The sequence below is a fragment of the Pelophylax lessonae genome, assembly GCF_965119305.1.
Source record: "Pelophylax lessonae genome assembly, chromosome: 2".
NCBI lineage: Eukaryota > Metazoa > Chordata > Amphibia > Anura > Ranidae > Pelophylax > Pelophylax lessonae.
In genome coordinates this window covers 202,443,479-202,461,835 of record NC_138769.1, presented here as the reverse complement: position 1 = coordinate 202,461,835, position 18,357 = coordinate 202,443,479, and the positions used below count along the sequence as shown (strand labels likewise).

At 41.9% G+C, this 18,357-nt stretch overlaps 1 protein-coding gene across 1 annotated transcript in view; it reads right to left on the bottom strand.

Moving 5' to 3' along the window:
• Positions 1-18,357, bottom strand: part of OTC (ornithine transcarbamylase) — an 83,848-nt gene that overhangs the window by 29,120 nt on the left and 36,371 nt on the right. The window contains exons 4-5 of the mRNA XM_082245441.1: positions 12,009-12,096; positions 957-1,110 (exon numbers count right to left, since the gene is read on the bottom strand). Of these exons, the coding sequence (XP_082101567.1) occupies positions 957-1,110; positions 12,009-12,096 (242 nt within the window). The remainder of the gene's footprint in view (positions 1-956; positions 1,111-12,008; positions 12,097-18,357) is intronic.

Here is an 18,357-nt window from a genome sequence, read left to right as displayed (position 1 = left end):
AAGGCAGTGAGCATCTGCAGTGGATCACTTTTCAGAGGCAGTTAAGAGATAGTTACAGGGGTTTAGTAGGTGATACTGCCACCCCCGAATGCCTGTCCTTTCTTTTTTATGCAACATCTGCATATCAGTAACAAGAAGAACATTCTAGGCATTTGTTAAAAGCAAAGGCACACTGTGAGTTAAGACCAAGAACATGCATGATATCTCCTGGGCTTATCTCTGTTATTTACATCTGACAGTTTTATTGCACTCCCACTAATAATTCAGGTTTATGAATCTTCGGTGCAGCTGCTATGCCTGCCTTACCCTTCTTTCTGCCTAATCACAGAAGCCTTTGTATTATGTAAACTCATTCACAAAATACAAAGGCTTCTCTGAATGGGCAGCAGGGGGGGGCAAAGCTGCTCTGTGTGCTTTCCTTGTCCTCTCTCATAACCCTGAGTGTCAGTGTATGCTCCGACAGAGGCATAAATCTGTCAGTTATAAATAATTGAAATAATTTCAGGAGATGGTGTGCAACTTCTTGGGCTTAACTCATAGTGTGCTTGCATTTTTTTTACAAAGTTAATGAATTCCTGGAATACAGCTTTGCAAAAAGCTTATTGAGTAGATTATAAAGAGAGGGCCCTAATAGAAATCTAATTCAATGAATGCAGGACCCCTCCTAATTTATACAACACACAAATTACATACAGCACAAATGAATATTGCTATTACTAATAGGAACAAGGGTGCAAGAATTGATGTGCTTGCAGAGGATATTAGTCACAGTATAGAATTGCTTAGCAACGAAGAGCTGCAACCTAACTCCCACTGAGAGAAAGTCTGATTTTAATGCAGACCACACCATATGCGCTGACGCTGCTAAGGAATTCCCAGGATTGTGTGCTTTGTGTTTGATAGAGAGATTTTAAAGGAATAAGGATAAAAATACATGTGCTGTCATGGCTACTCACCTGGATTGTGAGGTAGTCTGCCAAGATTTGAATAGGATGATAGTCATCAGAAAGTCCATTCACAATTGGAATTGATCCTTCTTTAGCCAAAACCTCCAAGTCAGATTGATGATAAACTCGAGCTAGAACAGCATCAGTCATGCCAGACAGCACCCTGACAGAAAGATAAGACAATAAATGTGGTGCTAAGTTGAGTTATAATGCTTTGTATGCCAACATGAAGGGATTTACTACAGGTTATATCCTGCAACTTCCATTTTGTAATTTACCATTAACAAGGGTATAGATAATATTTTCCTGGAATGGGTTCAACTCCCTCAAAAGATAAGTTTGAAGGCACTTTTGGGCATTCACAAAAGAAGAATATAGCCCCATACACATGGGCGGAATGCTGGCCAACAATGGCCAGTTCAATAAAACTGTCCAACATTTGGCCCGTGTGTATGACAGCCGGTCAGACAGTAGCTGGCCGTTTGGTCGGCTTCTGTTGGATGAGCATGTTTGAAAACTGGCAGCTAACCGGCTCCCAATCAGCGCTCTTAGCCAATGGCTGAGAGCGCTTACCGGAGTGCTCTGGTGGGGGGGGGGGCCATCCCCCTGTCAAAATACAACAGCTCAGCGGCGGAGATCGCTGTACTAACATCAGATCGATAGTACCGCGGCTCCAACCTGAGCTGACTAATTGTGTGTACCAGACTTTAGGCAGTGTGTCCACTGTCTGCTTTGGTAAATTGTGGGTGTGGCAAAACTGTATTAACACTGGCAGGCACTTAAAACTTGGGCCTTCATACAAGGCGCAGTGGTCAGACGTATCTAACGTATGAAGTGAAACTTTCAGGAGTATGTAACATACAGAGTGCAGGGATCAGGAGTGGATAACACACATATAACAGGGACAAGAGGTATGTAATGTACATAGTACATAGTACAGAGGTCATGAGAACAATATGTAAATAGTGTAGGGGTCTGATCTCTGTAATGTACTGTATATAGTGCTAGGGTCAAGTGTATAATGTATATAGTGCGGGGATCAATTTTACATAGTGTAGAGTGCTTGGGTCTAGAGTAGGTAATGTACCAAGTGTAGGGGTCAGGAGTGGGTAATGTACAGAGTAAAGGGGTATGGTGAAGGTAACATGCACAGTGCAGGGGTCAAGAGTATATATTGTATTTTTTCACCACCACACTCTTATGCATAGCACAACAATACCACCTCTGGACACACACTGTATACATGTACTGTATATACATGCTGTAAGCACAAATGCACTGCAAACATATACATACACAGTATACACATACAGTATCTCACAAGCGTGAGTACACCTTCACATTTTTGTAAAAATGTTATTATATCATTTCATGTGACAACACTGAATAAATTACACTTTGCTACAATGTAAAGTAGTGAGTGTACAGCTTGTATAACAGTGTAAATTTGCTGTCCCCTCAAAATAACTCAACACACAACCGTTAATGTCTAAACTGCTGGCAACAAAAGTGAGTACACCCCTAAGTGAAAATGTCCAAATTTGGCTCAATAAGTCATTTTCCCTCCCCAGTGTCATGTGACTCATTAGTGTTACAAGGTCTCAGGTGTGAATGGGGAGCAGGTGTGTTAAATTTGGTGTTATCGCTGTCACTCTCTCGTACTGGTCAATGGAAGTTCAACATGGCACCTTATGGCAAAGAACTCTGTGAGGATCTGAAAAAAAGAGTTGTTGCTCTACATAAAGATGGCCTAGGCTATAAGAAGATTGCTATTTTTGGAGAAAAAAAAAAGTAGATTGCTAGGAGCCTGAAACTGAGCTGCAGCACAGTGGCCAAGACCTTACAGTGGTTTAACAGGACAGGTTACACTCAGAATAGGCCTCGCCATGGTCGACCAAAGAAGTTGCGTGCACATGCTCTGCATCAGATCTAGAGGTTGTCTTTGGGAAATAGACGTATGAGTGCTGCCAGCATTGCTGCAGAGGTTGAAGGGGTGGGGGGTCAGCCTGTCAGTTCTCAGACCATACGCCGCAAACTGCATCAAATAGGTCTACATGGCTGTTGTCCCAGAAGGAAGCCTCTTCTAAAGATGATGCACAAGAAAGTGCACAAACAGTTTGTTGAAGATAAGCAGACTAAGGACATGGATTACTGGAACCATATCCTGTGGTCTAATGAGACCAAGATAAACTCATGCATGGTGGTGGGAGTGTCATGGTCTGGGGCTGCATGAGTGCTGCCCGTACTTGGGAGCTACAGTTCATTGAGGGAACCATGAATGCCAACATGTGTGAACTGTGACATACTGAAGCAGAGCATGATCCCCTCCCTTCAGAGACTGAGCCATAGGGCAGTATTCCAACATGATAACGACCCCAAACACATGTCCAAGATAACCACTGCCTTGCTAAAGAAGCTGAGGGTAAAGGTGATGGACTGGCCAAGCATGTCTCCAGACCTAAACCCTATTGAGCATCTGTGGGGCATCTTCAAATGGAAGGTGGAGGAGCACAGGGTCTCTATGTGAGGGTGTACTCACTTTTGTGAGATACTGTTTATACACTGTGCTGTTCAGCCACAGTCAATAAAGAAACATGGCTTGTGGTAGCATTGGGACTCATGGATCTGGCAAGAGATGCAGGGGCGGGTGCCTACCCCTATGCCACAGATGCTCTGAGAAGGGGGGTTCAGACCATGGCCTATCATGGAGCAACAGAAAACTACTATTAAAGCTGACTCCATTTCAAGCTGTTTAGTCCTTTAAAGTGTTACTAAACCCACAACAGTAAAATCAGCCTGTATATGCAGTAAAGCATGCTTGTTCTACTCACTGTGGAACCTAAGGGGTTATTGCTCTGCATTGTGTAAAAAGGCTGCTTGATTTTGTATGCACAGATCCTCCTCTTTTTCCACTGACTCCAGAACATGTCCGGATAAGACAGAGCCTTTGGAGTTGGAGTCAGGCTGCACATGCTCAGTTTGGTGTATATTGCTAGAGAGTTTATTTTTTTTTTTTTCCTTGGGAGAGTGCATGTGGTCAGCACAGGGCCAATTGGCACTGTCCAGATATATCCAGACAGAGGATCAGGGATCCTGCAGCCTCAAAGGACAGCTCAGTGCAGTATGAAAACCCCTCCTACAAGATTCACCAGGAACTGATAGAAGTCACAAGACTGCTATATACTGCTGATGAAAAAAGGTATTTAGCAGTTTATATTTACTAAAATAATTGCATTACCATGTTCTGTGTACTGTGGGGGACCAGATATAGTGGATGCAGTGTCTTGGGTTTAGTAACACTTGTAATGTAATGTATGTATCTGGGCATAAAACTAGCGTAACCACCTGACTCTTCCTTTATATTAGCCTCCTGACATTCCTCACGCAGCAGCCTGTAGGTTGGGCCTCAGTTAAGCTACCTGCTCAGAAGGAACCACACACACACAGGGCTTTTAACACCGTAGACGTTTATAGGGTATAATCAAAGTTATGATGGTCACAGTAGAATAAGGCACCAGAATGACACTGAATCCCCTATTTGACAGCTCCCTTGTTAACCACTTCTGGACCGGAAGGATTTGCCCCTTAATGACCAGGCCATTTTTTGCGATTCGGCACTGCGTTATTTAACGGAAAATTGTGCGGTCGTGCGACGCTGTACCGAAATAAAAATGAAATTTTTTTCCCCACAAATAGAGCTTTCTTTTGGTGGTATTTGATCACCTGTGCGATTTTTATTTTTTGCGCTATAAACAAAAAAAGAGCCACATTTCTTGAAAAAAAAAAAACAAATATTTTTCACATTCTGCTATATAACATTCCCAAAAAAAAAAATGTAAAAATCAAAAAATGTCATCCTTTTAGGCCAATTTGTATTCTGCTACATATTTTTGGTAAAAATAAAAATCACAATAAGCGTATTTGGATTGGTTTGCACAAAAGTTATCGCGTCTACAAACCAGGGGAAAGATTTATGTAATTTATATTTGGTTACTAAATAAATAATTTATTAATTGATGTTTTTACTAGTAATGGCGGTGATCAGCGATTTTAAGCAGGACATCGACATTGCGGCGGACAGAATGGACCCCTAACTGACATTTATGACACTTTTGGGGGGACCAATGACATTTCTACAGTAATCAGTGCTAAAAATATGCACTGTTACTGTACTAATGACATTGCCAGGGAAGGGGTTAACCTAGGGGTGATCAAAGGGTTAAGTGTGAGCCTAGGGGAGTGTTTACTAACTGTGGGGGGATGGGCTTGTGAAATGATCATAGAGACCTGTGATCCCATATAGTGGGATCACAGGCGCTCTGTGATCATTTCAGAGAGAAGAGCGGTCAGCTGTGTTTACAACAGCTGACCGTCCTTCTCTCTCACCAGGGAGCGATCGTGGGTGCCCAGCAGCCGCCGGCCCTGTGCATTGGCATCCCTGCTGCCTAGTGGGGGTGGGAGTGGGCCGGCGGCAGCACGCGCTCGCCCCCCAGCACCACGCACGCGACCGACATATGGCTACGTCGGTTTGCGCAGGAGAAGCAGCCTGCCGCAGTAAATCTGCAAAGGGCAGTCTTAATGTGGTTAAGATTGCCCCCTGAATGCTCAGAAGAATTTGGCATTAAATCAGATACCTACCTTCCCAGAGGGAAGTTTCCCTTCACAGACTCCTCCTCTACTGTAGTAAGTGCCCCTTACAGGCGAGAAGAATGCCTGAACCTGCCTACAACCCTTAGGCCCCTTTTACACTATCCGTCCGTCGTACGGATTCAGTTTTTCTCAGCGGGGGATCGAGCCGCCGATCCCCCGCTGAGCAGCAGGAGGACAGCTGTGTCTCCGCGCTTTGTGCAGAGACACAGCTGTCAGTTCCCCATACATCTCTGTGGGGGAATCAGATGGGAACGGACCGTCGGTCCGTTCTCATCCGATCCCATCCGATCCGCTGGACGGATGGAAAATAGGGTTTCCATCCGTCCAGACTTGACGGATCGGATGTCAGCAGACATGTCTCCGCTGACATCCGATCCCCCATAGAGATGCATGGGGGGACCGTTCAGATCCGCCAAAAAATGAACATGCGGATCTGAACGGTCCACCTGTGTGAAAGTGGTCTCACACTGGGAGGACCAGCACAAGTAACCATACTGACAGGGGGAAAGTGCAGACAGACGGTGCTGATAACTTATCAGAGTGAGGAAACCTGATGCCACTTTATTTTTTTAATGTTAAAAGAGAGGTAAAATAGTTAAAGCGGCTCTTTACTGCATCTGAGCACCACAAACCAAAAACACTACTTATTTCATTTTTAATATTCAAAGCAATATCTCCCATCCATCCATCCATGTCTCCATTTTTTATTTTGTTGGGAAATCACTTTAGAAATCACTTTGGAGTAAGGCCCCTTTCACACATACGGTCCGTTTGTCCGTTTTTCATCCATCCGTTGATGGATGAAAAACGGACATCAATGCATCTCTATGTAAAAATGGATGACAAAGGATGATCATCCGTTAACATCTGTTTTCATCCGCTTCAGTCAATGTTCGTTTTTTGGAACGGATGAATGCCCTATTTTTCATCCGTCAAAAAAAACAGATCGGACGAAAAACGGATGTAAACAGACAAACGGTCAATTTTTCATCAGTTTTTGCATTGGTAGTGGGAAAAAAAAAAAAAAATGGATGAAAAAACGGATGAAAAACCGATACATTTTGACATGACTGAACTGATGAACTGAACGGACTGTATGTGTGAAAGGCGCCTAAGGGCAAATGATTCCCATTGTAGCATTCACTTCTTGAAATCCATCTGCCCTTAGCTCCGGCATGCAGGCAGGAGAGTGTGCTTAGCTGAGAAAACCCCTCCTCCTCCCCTCCTAAAGACTCCTGGGTCGTATGACATCATTTGCCTAGACAAGAAACCAGGAAGTAACTAAGGAAACATAAAAAAAAGTTTAAAACAAGTAAAGATGATATACTTTCCTATCTATTTACTAATGCTAGCAGCATGAGGATTAAAACTAATCAATGTTGATTGTGAGAGTAAAGTTCCACTTTAAAAGTGATGTTGCCCTTCTGGCAGAATTATATTAATCACAAAGTGGCTGGAGAGAATTACAAATCTTTCGGCACATAAGGCAGTTTACATATGTGTATTTAAATGCTTGCCTGGAGTTCCAAGTTATGGCTACGAAATTGAATTGTGTTGTAAAATTGCTGTTGCAGTTGTTTTGCATGAGAAATAAAAGCTGTAAAATCCTAATTTAAATCTGGCCAGTCAAAGTCAATAGGGAATACGTTGTAGATTGTAAAATATCCATCTAGTACCAATGCAAAAGCTCACAGAAACACATTGAACATGTTGTGTTATAGAAATTGAGCTGTTTATGTGTTCATTATTACCCACAAACTTTAATTCATGCCTGAATTATTACAACTTTATTTAATTGTAAAATCGGGAACATAGAAATTAACATTCAGCTGCCAGAAAAATGTATTTATCAGGATATCTTCATAAGTGGTTCTTAAAGTATAACCATACCTCTCAACTTTTTGAAATGGGAATGAGGGACACCTATTAGCAAAAGTATGTAGGCAAAACTTTTTTTCTCATCAGTTTTGGTTAGAGCATCTGTCAGGTTTTCATTGCTGTCTGTGCCCCCATTAGGGAGATTCACTTTATCTATTTGTCCTGTTACTGCTATCACCAAGAAAATACCAAATTTATAGTTCTGGTGACAAAATAAAAAAGGAATCCCTCACCTTTTAGCTATGGAACAAAAAGTGAAGGGAAATCTCCCCCAACAGGACAAAGGTAGAAAAAAAATGACAGATGACCCTCCCTTCGTCCATCTAAAATTTAACATTTTGAACACATTCTTTAAAGAGGTTGTAAACTCGTTTGTTTTTTTTTTACACCCTGCAAGAGAAAGACATAATGAGCTAGTATGCATCGCATACTAGCTCATTATGCAATACTTACCTTAGAACGAGCCCCCGCCGTGCCGCTCACTCACCTCTATGACGTCTTCCGGGATCGCGGCATCCGGCCATCTGATTGGCCGGAGCCGCGGTGACGTCGCTCCCACGCACGCGCGCGGTAGCCGACAGTCACGGCACGGGAATCTGAAGGAACGGCACGATCGGCTGTTCCTTCAGAGCGCATGCGCCAGTGACGTCACTGGCGGCATGTAAGGTAAATATCTCCTAAACGGTACATGTTTAGGAGATATTTACAGTACCTATAGGTAAGCCTTATCATAGGCTTACCTATAGGTACAAGTTGTAGAGGAGGGTTTACTTCCTCTTTAAAGCGTAACTCCACTTTTGTTGAGAAAAAAAAACATTCCCCTCTGGGTGATCTCTGTACATTGCAAGGATTATAACAACCTTTGTTGCAGATTCCTCCCTTTTGTCATTCTAAAGAAATCACTGTTTGTTCCTCTGTGCCTCTGTGCTGAGTGGGTCTAATGGGAGTGGTTTCATATTTATCAATCAGCTGTGCAGCTGCAGAGCACTAATGAGGAAATCTGGTGGGCCTGCATCCCTTTAGATGTGTTCCTATTGGGAGTATCTCACCAAAAATGACATTTTTATTGCAGGGAAGCCTGAAATCTGACTTGTATCTTAGGCAGATTTCTGGGAAAATTGGTGAGGCAATCACACAAGCAGGAAATTATGTTTCTGGGGTGTGGTCAGTACACATTCTGTGTACAGAACACCTCCAGGTAGCCATATTGCATTGCATTTTCAAAAAATTACAGCGGCTGCAGATTTTAAAGGAAAGGTCATTTTTAATAACATTCAATTACAATATGATTTGTGTCGCAATTGTATGCAATATATTATTTTTTCCTTATTTGCTAATTTTTTTCCCACGAAAGTAAAGTTACCCTTTAAACATTGACAGTGCTGACTGGAAAAAAAGATATGAATACCTATATTTGCTAACTGTTAGACACTTACTAAATATAACAGCTATAGCCTCCAATAAAGGAGAAACATTTTAACTTCACCATTTGATATTTTTGGTATCCCATGTATTAACTTCAGATCATGCCACAACATTTCATTTAGGTCAAGGTCAGATCTCAGACTTCATGATTTTAAGATACAAATGTGCTTGTTTTTATTTTTTTTCATTTACTTGTGATTCGGGTTCTTTTTTGGTCACTCAACCTTTATAAAGGTACACTTATTACATTGCACGTGTACCCCTTTAAAGCAGAACTATAGGCAAAACTTTTTTTCATATTTAATAGAGTAAGGGAGGGTTATTATAACCCCTGTAAGGTTTATTTTTGCCATGTGTGTCCTATTGCGGAGATTTACCTTCACTTCCTGTCCCATTGCCAAACAGAAAGTGAGAGGAAATCCCTGTAAATTAAGGGAATCTCTCGGGGACCCCCAGGCCACCAGGACTAATGTCCCCATTGAAAGATTTTTCCCCTGTTACTTTTCTGGGGAGAACCTGAAATGTGGGATTTTGTTTTACTTTCAATGATAGTGGTAAACAGGACAAATAGAGAGGATGGATCTTCCTAACGGGGGCACAGACAGCAATATAAACTGACAAGGGCTTTAACGCATCTCCACTACATTTAGAATTAAAAAAAAAAAAGTTTGCCATTAGTTATACTTTGAGGGTTGTAAATGAACTGGGATCCCCCACCCTGCACAGCCAGGCACACCAAATTTTCACAGGCATTCCGGAGACAGAGAACAGTCCATAGCTTTGTTTTTGGGGTTTATTGAGAGGTAATAATTTGAATGGGGATGGGAATGTATGGGATGCCCACCTGACTTAAGCAAAACATCAGTAACATCTTCAGGGACATATTTCCTACATACAGTCTCTATATACAGTCTATGTACAGCTCTAACGTCCTCCTCCAGCACACACTTGCTTGCAGACCCCGGCTGAATCCCTGTTTGGAGATCTGACAGGCACAGTCAGATTTTTAACAATAGCCTTTTGCAGGCAAGAACAGTGATCAGCGTGCATTACTCCTGTGGCTACTGATCCCAGCACCACTTCTTCAGGCGCTGCCCTAAAAGAAGTGCCTACAGCTGCCCCTTTCTCTAGTCCTCCAGGCTAACATCCCTCCACAATCCTCCTGACTATCTCTCACCAGCCCACCCAGCTGACTCTTCACCAGCCTACTCAGCTGACTCTTAGGAGATCTCCCAGGGAAGGTAATTAAAGACTTGGCACAACACATTCTTTAGGGAGAACTAGCTACATGTGGCTTCTCCCCCCTTGTAAGTACCCAGTAGTGCTGCTGTATTCACACTGCTGTCCTCACACTTTCTAGTGTGCTCCCTTCCAGCAACCGAGCCCTGACCCCAGATCACCCTCCCAGACTAGGGGGCACACAACAGCACTATATCTCGATCTCACACCTGACTGCCCTAAATATGCATGTCGCTTGGTTTATAGCTGCAACCGCTTTAGAAATGCATGTTCAGGGTGTGCCCCCCCAGCTCTTTGTTTGTTTGTTATGTATTCAGTCCTGACCAGACTTCTGGGGTTGAGCACCCCACCCTCCCACACCTGCACTCTATCAGTGTCCACTAGCAAGCAGATATAGGAGCAGTCCCTTATAGTGCAGTTGCACATCTCTCCCAGTAAGGAGTAAGTATCTCCAATGGTGAGAGGTTGGATTCATCCTTCTTTTTATGGATAGTGTAGGATCCACTGACAATGGGGTACTTTGACGTAGTGGTGGGCTTGAGCACGATATGGCCATATGGTGGGACCAAATCCCCATTTTTTGCATTTATATTTGATAGTCATTTCTTTTGCATGTGTGCGCTATTCTCTGTAAATATGCATGTCGCTTGGTTCATAGCTGCATCAGCTTTAGAAATGCATGTTCAGGGTGTGCCCCCCCAGCTCTTTGTTTGTTTGACTGCCCCTGTTGGCATGGTCATGCCTATTTATGAGGTAAGCTCTGCCCCATGCAGGCCCAATGCTGTGGATTGGCTGAGGCCTCATACATATGCAAGGCAGGCCCTCCTTACTCTCACCCCCAGCTCTGGAAGTTTCTACAATTTTCCATACCAGTGGGAAGTGCTAGAGTGAGCTGCCAGATGAGTCATTCTTCCCTGAGTCACTGAACCCTGACCCAGATTCCCAGTTAAGACTTAGCTCTAGCACACATACTAGAGAGTGCTACACTAAGCTGGCCCCAGAAATCAAAAGCATACACTTACACATTTACAGAACGTGATAAGTACCAAATTTGCCCTTAATTCCAGATATTGGATCTATTTAAATGATGGCACTTTGTAGCAGTATTGACAGATGAATCACCGACACCATCTATTGACCACCAGGCTGCCTAACTTAATGATGGGCCAGTACGAAGGTGTAGCAGTTAGAATGGGAAAGCCAGGTAATAATACTGTAAGAAAAAATTGTAATTTGCAAATTAGAAATGTAGGGCCCCAAGGGCATTTTTGAAATTATACTTAGGTATGTGTATGTCAGCTAAGGGTACATCTTTTCATTTCTAGGGCCAGTTAAGATACTGTGACAGGGTTAAATGAGAGCCAATCACACTGCCATTCTCCAGTTTCTTAAACTGTATCTTAACCCAAAAGCAAGAAGGTTATATACAAAAGCATATTATTCACCTATTTTGGTGACTGCATTAGGATTGTTTGTTCAGCTCATCTTTCTTTTAGTTTTACCTGCTAATTCCTATTCCGGAGTGACCACTCATATTTAAGCTAGCTATTCATTGATCAAAATTTGTCTGGTTCAGCAGGCTGGTTGTATACAAGTCAAAAATGTCTCCAATAGCTTTAATCTGAATAACATGCGGCCTATAAATGAATAAATTTTTATTGCAACAGTTGGTGAATTAATTAAACATTAAATCATGTATGGTAAGTAGTTACTATAGCTGCTTTGTGTATTTTATTGTTCTGGCATTATTTTAATTACAAGAAGCGCCCAGTGGAAACAACTCTGGCAATGTAGATTGGGTTAATAGAAAACTGCATTTATTTCACACAAACAGAAAAATCTACAGGGAACATAAAACATGAAAGAGACCTTGCTGTGTCCTTCAGGCTTTCATTGACTCCCAAATGAATATCCTGCGTGGTGAGAAAAGAAGGATGTCCTCCCAATAAAGCAAATCCTGTAAGTACAAATTATTATATAAGAAGCAGCAAAACAAAAGACAAAAGTTCACATTGTTGAAGACTTTCTATACACAGATGAAATTTCATCAAGGTAATTGTCTAGGTTAGAAGAGTCATGTGCCTATGAAGCCAAACCTTCAGAAATAACAGAAATAATCTAGTTAAAGCTGACATGTACATCTGTGTACTGTCAAAGGAAGCAATTGTAATTCTGTCCAGTCTTTATTTTATTAATACATCTTAGCCAGACAGCACAATCAGGAGGGTGACACCACTTTGTTAGGCCTCTTTCACACGGGGCGGACCGTATTGCGATCCGCTCCGGCACTTTTTTTTTTTTTTTCACGGACACTGATGAAATTTGTGTCATCCGGTCCGTATGTCCGCATATCATCCCATCCGTTTGCGGATGATATATGGACATAATGTATGTCTATGGGATTGCGGATGTCAGCCGATGACACCGCTGACATCTGATTTTGCGTCCTTTCCATTTTTTAAATGGAAGAAAAATAGGGTTCTGTTCCATTCCAAAAAACGGAACAGAACTAAAAGGACGCAAATCGGATGTCAGCGGATGGTCATCCGCTGACATCCGCAATCCCATTGACATGCATTATGTCCGTACATCACCCGCAAAAGGATGGGGTGATAAACGGACATACGGAACGCCCGTGTGAAAGAGGCCTTAGAGTTTAAGAATGTTGTTTTGTAACCTCTCCACCTACAGCTGGCTGTTTGGACTATCACTAAAGCTGGCCATACACGGTTCATTTTTTTTTTTCCCAGGTGCCTCCATCCCCACAAATAAGGTGGATGGAGAAATCCCCCCTCCCCCACCCCTGACCAAACAGCCACATATCGAGAAAGATTTTCCAGCATGTCCGTTCAACAGAAGTCCATCAAACGATAATTTTCTTTCAAGTGGGGAGTGCCATGTACTGATCGCAATGTGGACAGGCCCTTCTAAACCAGCCGAATTTTGGTTAACGTATGGCCAGCTTTGGCCACAACACATTGATAAGTCATTCAATTTACGCACTGTTCTCACCTCTCCTTTGCCAGTTCTTGCTTCTCCAATATTTTATTGATAACTGTGATTTTTCAGCTAAATCAATTGGAGTTAACAGTATGGAAAAGTTTTGTTTCAGCTATTAGGGGTGCATTTTGTTTCAAATTTACCTTGAGGCTAGAGAAGCTCCTTTCAATTATACATGGTGTCCGGGCTAGACTCACCTGTTTGTAAAAGAATGAAGACTTCTTGCTATGCAAAGCGAAGATTTATTTACCACATGTGGGGGAACGATGAATGCAGACTATCGTTCTGAAATTCTATGGCAGGTGTACACTGTTTTTATGTATTGATTACGTCCCAAAGACATAAACTGATATTACATAACATCTTACGGGGCCAATGAGATGTACATATTTAACATTATTTTTTCATTAAGTTCAAAGCCCCTGTTGCCTTCCAGCTGAAGGCCACATATGACAACTGTTATGATTGACCGGTAGATATAGACTAACATATGACTAACATATGACCAGCTGAAGGCCAAATTAGGCCTATGTTCTAATTCGCAAGTAGATATGTACTAACATATGACCAGATAATGACATTACAAGAACATAAAATAGAGGTTATCTAAACTATCATCTCAACTGTATAGCAGATGTCCATGAAAAGTTAAAAAGGACGTGACAGTCTTCAGGTTAGATAATGTTGTCTTTAGCAAAATGGCAATTATAGTTTGAGCAGGATAGTCTCACTTATGTTGAGGGCAACATTCTTGCAAATGTCTATAATTTTTCTACAAAATCCACATCCAGGGTCTGTTCTGTTGCCAAAAACCAGTAACCCCAAGTCTAATGGTAGCCGTAGTTAAAGGAGTTGTAATGTCAAAAGGTTTTTCATCTTAATGCATTAAGATGAAAAGCCTTCTGTGTGCAGCAGCCCCCCTAACACTTACTTGAGGTCCGTACCCCTGTCCAGCGATGTCCATGAGTGTCTCAGTCACCCAAGATTCCCCCTCCTGATTGGCTGTCAGTTAAAGTCAGCTAGCCAATCAGGAGAGAGAGAAGGCAGGGTGGGGCTCTGTGTCTGAATGGACACAGGGAGCTGTAACTCTGCTCAGGCGACCCAATAGCAAGTTGCATGCTGTGGGGGCACTGAACAGGAGGGAGGAACCAGGATCAAAGAAGAGGGACCCAAGAAGAGGAAGATTCGGGCTGCTCTGTGCAAATCCACTGCAACATAGCAGGTTAGTATAACATGTTTTTCATTTTTATAGGAAAAAAAATGAGACTTTACAATTGCTTTAAAGCAGTATGAAACCCACAACCAAACGGAATAGATTGCAGTTTATCAGTGTAGCACCCTCTTGTGTGTGCTAGATGTAAGATTTTAAGGTTTTTTAGTGTAGGTTTGTTAGTGTAGGAAAATGTGGATAGCTAAATGACCTAAAAAGAGGGGAGACTGCCACGTGAAGACATTAGTGTTGGGCAAACAGTTCGGCAAGAGCACATTGGCTGTTCGCCCATTCAGCGAACATTCAAACTGTCTAGGCGTTTGACCGTTTGATTGACCTGCCCAGCGCCCCACAATGCACTGTGGCCTCATCATACAGACTGGGTCCCCAAGCCGTTGTGTATAAAATAAAGAAAGCTTGCAGGGAAAATTAATTTTTAATCTTTATTATTGTCTTTTTTCCTGCAGCAGGTTCTATACACAGTACAGATGCGCCACTCTACAGGCAGACTAAGGGGACCCCCCAGGCACTATATTTAAAGGAATTTTTAATTTTTATTGTTTTATTTAAGCATCAGTAAAAAACTGCTTATTTCAAAATTATGTTTTTTACAAACTTTTTTTCTTTGACACATGTCCCCCAGGGCAGTACCCAGATCCCCATACCCAAATAACTTGCACCTAAGCCCTCAAAATGGGCACTTTTGGTTTTTCCAGCCCCATGGGTCCCATAGACTTCAATGGGGTTCATTATTCGGCTCTGATGTTCGAGAGTTCTGGAGCAAACCGGGGGTAGGGGGGGGGGTGGGTGTTCAGCCCATCTCAGTAGCCAGTTCTCCCTGAAGACAGCATTGTGCCAAGTCTTCATCCCTTGCCTGGGAAATCTCCTGCTGAGTCAGCCAGGTGGGCTGGTGAAGAAGATTCAGCCGTGTGGGCTGGTGAGAGTCAGTCTGGAGGACTGTGGAGGAAAGTTAGCCTGGAAGGCTGTGGAAAGGGACAACTGCAGCCAGGTGGGTTGGCAGTGCCCGAAGAGTTGGTGCTGGGACCAGTAGCCACAGGAGGAGTATTACAAGCTGATCACTGTATTCTGCTTCACAACAAGGGGCTTCGAGTTACTGCCTGCAAAGGGCTATTGCTAAATCTGACTGTGCCTGTCAGATTAATTTACAGTTATCTAGCTGGAGTCTGCAAGCAAGTAAAGTGCAGGAGGAGTGTCAAGGAAGCTGTATATAGACTGTGCATAGTGAAGATGTCCCTGAAGATGTTGTTAAAGTGTTGTTGCTGAAGTCAAGTGAGAATCCCATAATCTCCTATCCCCATCTAAGGTTTTAGCCCTCAATAAACCACAAAAAACAAAGACACTGACTGTTCTCTGGAGTGCCTCTGAAAATTGGGTGTGCCTGGCTGTACAGGAGGGAGGGTCCCAGTTTACTTGCAGCTCCTTAGGGGATGCGCTACATTAGTCTTAGAATTGATGGCTTCATTAGCTTTCTTTTTTAGGCTTTTTTCTTTTTGTTTTCGGTATTAGAGTTCCCCCACTCTGGATGAAGGAGCACAGGGCACCTTTGGACAGCAGCATTGTCGGTCTGTGGGGAAGGGAGTGTTAGATGGACTAGCGGATTTAAAGACACAAACAAATTGAAGCCAAACTCCAGCTCACACTGCAATTGCATAAGCAGTTGCAGCAAAAGTTTTTCTTTTCTTTTGGGATAAAGTTTTACATAAATAAATACTGACCATTGTAAGCACTCCTGGTCAGTAGTAAATAATTTGTCTCAACACTTTAACTGCTACATTTTCAGCAGAGCTTTTTCTGTTGAAAAACAACAACTACTGGCTGGATCACCAGATGAAAATAAAGGAAGGAAAGCTTAAAAAGACAACGAATGCAGCCATTACATTTGTTTACTACTGCTTTATCCTGTATTGCCAACACTGCATCTATATCTAACCCTTTATTTAATCACTGCAGCTCCAGAAGGTTTTACCCTCTTCCTGATCAGGCCATTTTTTGCGATACGGCACTGCGTTGCTTTAACTGACAATTGCACGGTCATGCGGCACTGTACCCAAATAGAATTTATTATTATTATTATACAGGATTTATATAGCGCTGACAGTTTGCGCAGCGCTTTACAATATAAGGGAAGACAATACAGTTACAATACAATTCAATACAGGAAGATTTAGAGGGCCCTGCTCGTTAGAGCTTACAATCTAGAAATTATGTCCTTTTTTCCCCACAAAGAGTGTTTATTTTGGTGGTATTTGATCACCTCTGTGGTTTTTATTTTTTGCCCTATAAACAACAAAGTAGCGACAATTTTGAAAAAAAAAAATATATATATATTTTTTTTTTACTTTCTTCTATAAAACACAACCAATAAAAAAAAGTAAACAATCTAATTTCTTCATCAATTTAGGCCAATACATATTCTGCTACATGTTTTTGGAAAAAAAAAAAAAAAATCCCAAAAAGCGTATATATTGATTGGTTTGCGCAAAGTTAAAACGTTGACATGGACAAATCTGACACCAAGTGACAATTTTTGGGGACCAGTTACACCAATACAGTGATCAGTGCTAAGAAAAATGCACTGTCATTGTATAAATGACACTGGCAGGGAAGGGGTTAACATCAGGGGCAATGAAAGAGTTAGGTATGCTCCTAGGGAGTGCTTTCTAACTGTGGGGGGAATGCTGTGCCTAGCAGAAACACAAGATCCCCACTTTCCTCCCTCACAGAACAACAATATGCCTTGTTTGCATAGGCAGACTGCCATTCTGCCTCTCCTCTAAACGATCGGCTGGTCACGGCGTCCACCGCTGAACCTGCTGATTGGCTCCCGCTGTGTCCAATCACAGTGGGAGCGGGGCTCCGGCGGTGTGCATGCCCCAGAGCCAAAGATCGAATCACATACAGTTAAGGCCGCACTGCTGCAGTATGTGTACGTGGGGGCAGTCCTTAAGCGGTTAAAAACAATATCATATGATCTTCATGACCTTGCTTTCATAAACAAAAAGTGCACAGCCAGCCAACACAAGAGGTTCCATACAAATAATTTGAACTGTGCCACTTCTTGGAAATAAAATGCTGGAAAGCCAATGCCCACAACTTGCAGGTGTGACTGTAAAAAAAAAAGGCATAGCAACTCTCTCTATAGACAAGAAAAAAAGTGTTTCCAGGGGTAAGCTCACCTAGCACCGCATCCCAGACTTGTATAAAGTACTCAAAATTTCTACTTGAGTAAAAGTACAAGTGCTCGATCAAAAAATTACTTGAGTAGAAGTGGAAGTGCTCGCAGAAAAAGTTACTTAAGTAGAAGTACTAAAGTATTCAACATTTTTTTTACTTAAGTATTGCAAGTAGTTTTTTCAAAAAATTTGCTACTTAAGTACTAAAAGTAAAAAGTACCAGTAGTTTTGAAAAAAAATTTCTACTCAAGTACTAAAAGTAGAAGTACAAGTACTGTGTTATGTAGTTATTAAAGAAATAAGTCAAAAGTTTGAACATCATATTGTTTTTATTATTTCAAATGATTTATTCAAATGATTAACCTGTGTTTGTTAGTAGTTTCTTGATGCACTTTAAGCGCTGTAGCACCATTTATTTGTTTGTTTCATATTTTCTTTTTATTGGAAAGATTTGGTATAGCAGCTTTTATTATACACAGCCTTTATTTCCGTATGCGCTGATTTACAAATGACATTATACACATTTTTTTGAGCTTTATGCAACCTGCCATCTACTGTTCTGGCAGTGGTAATTTTTTTAAAAGTAACGAGTAACTATGCAGCACAAAAAAAAAATACTTGAGTAGAAGTATCGAAATCATCGAAAAAATGTAGTGAAGTAAAAGTAGAAGTAGGAGAAAAAAATTCTACTCTAGGAAAGTACAGATACCGCATTTCGGTACTTAAGTACAGTACTTAAGTAGTTCTACTTCGTTACTATACATCTCTGCCGCATCCCTTAATGAAAATAGAACACAGAAAAAGATGCTCACGA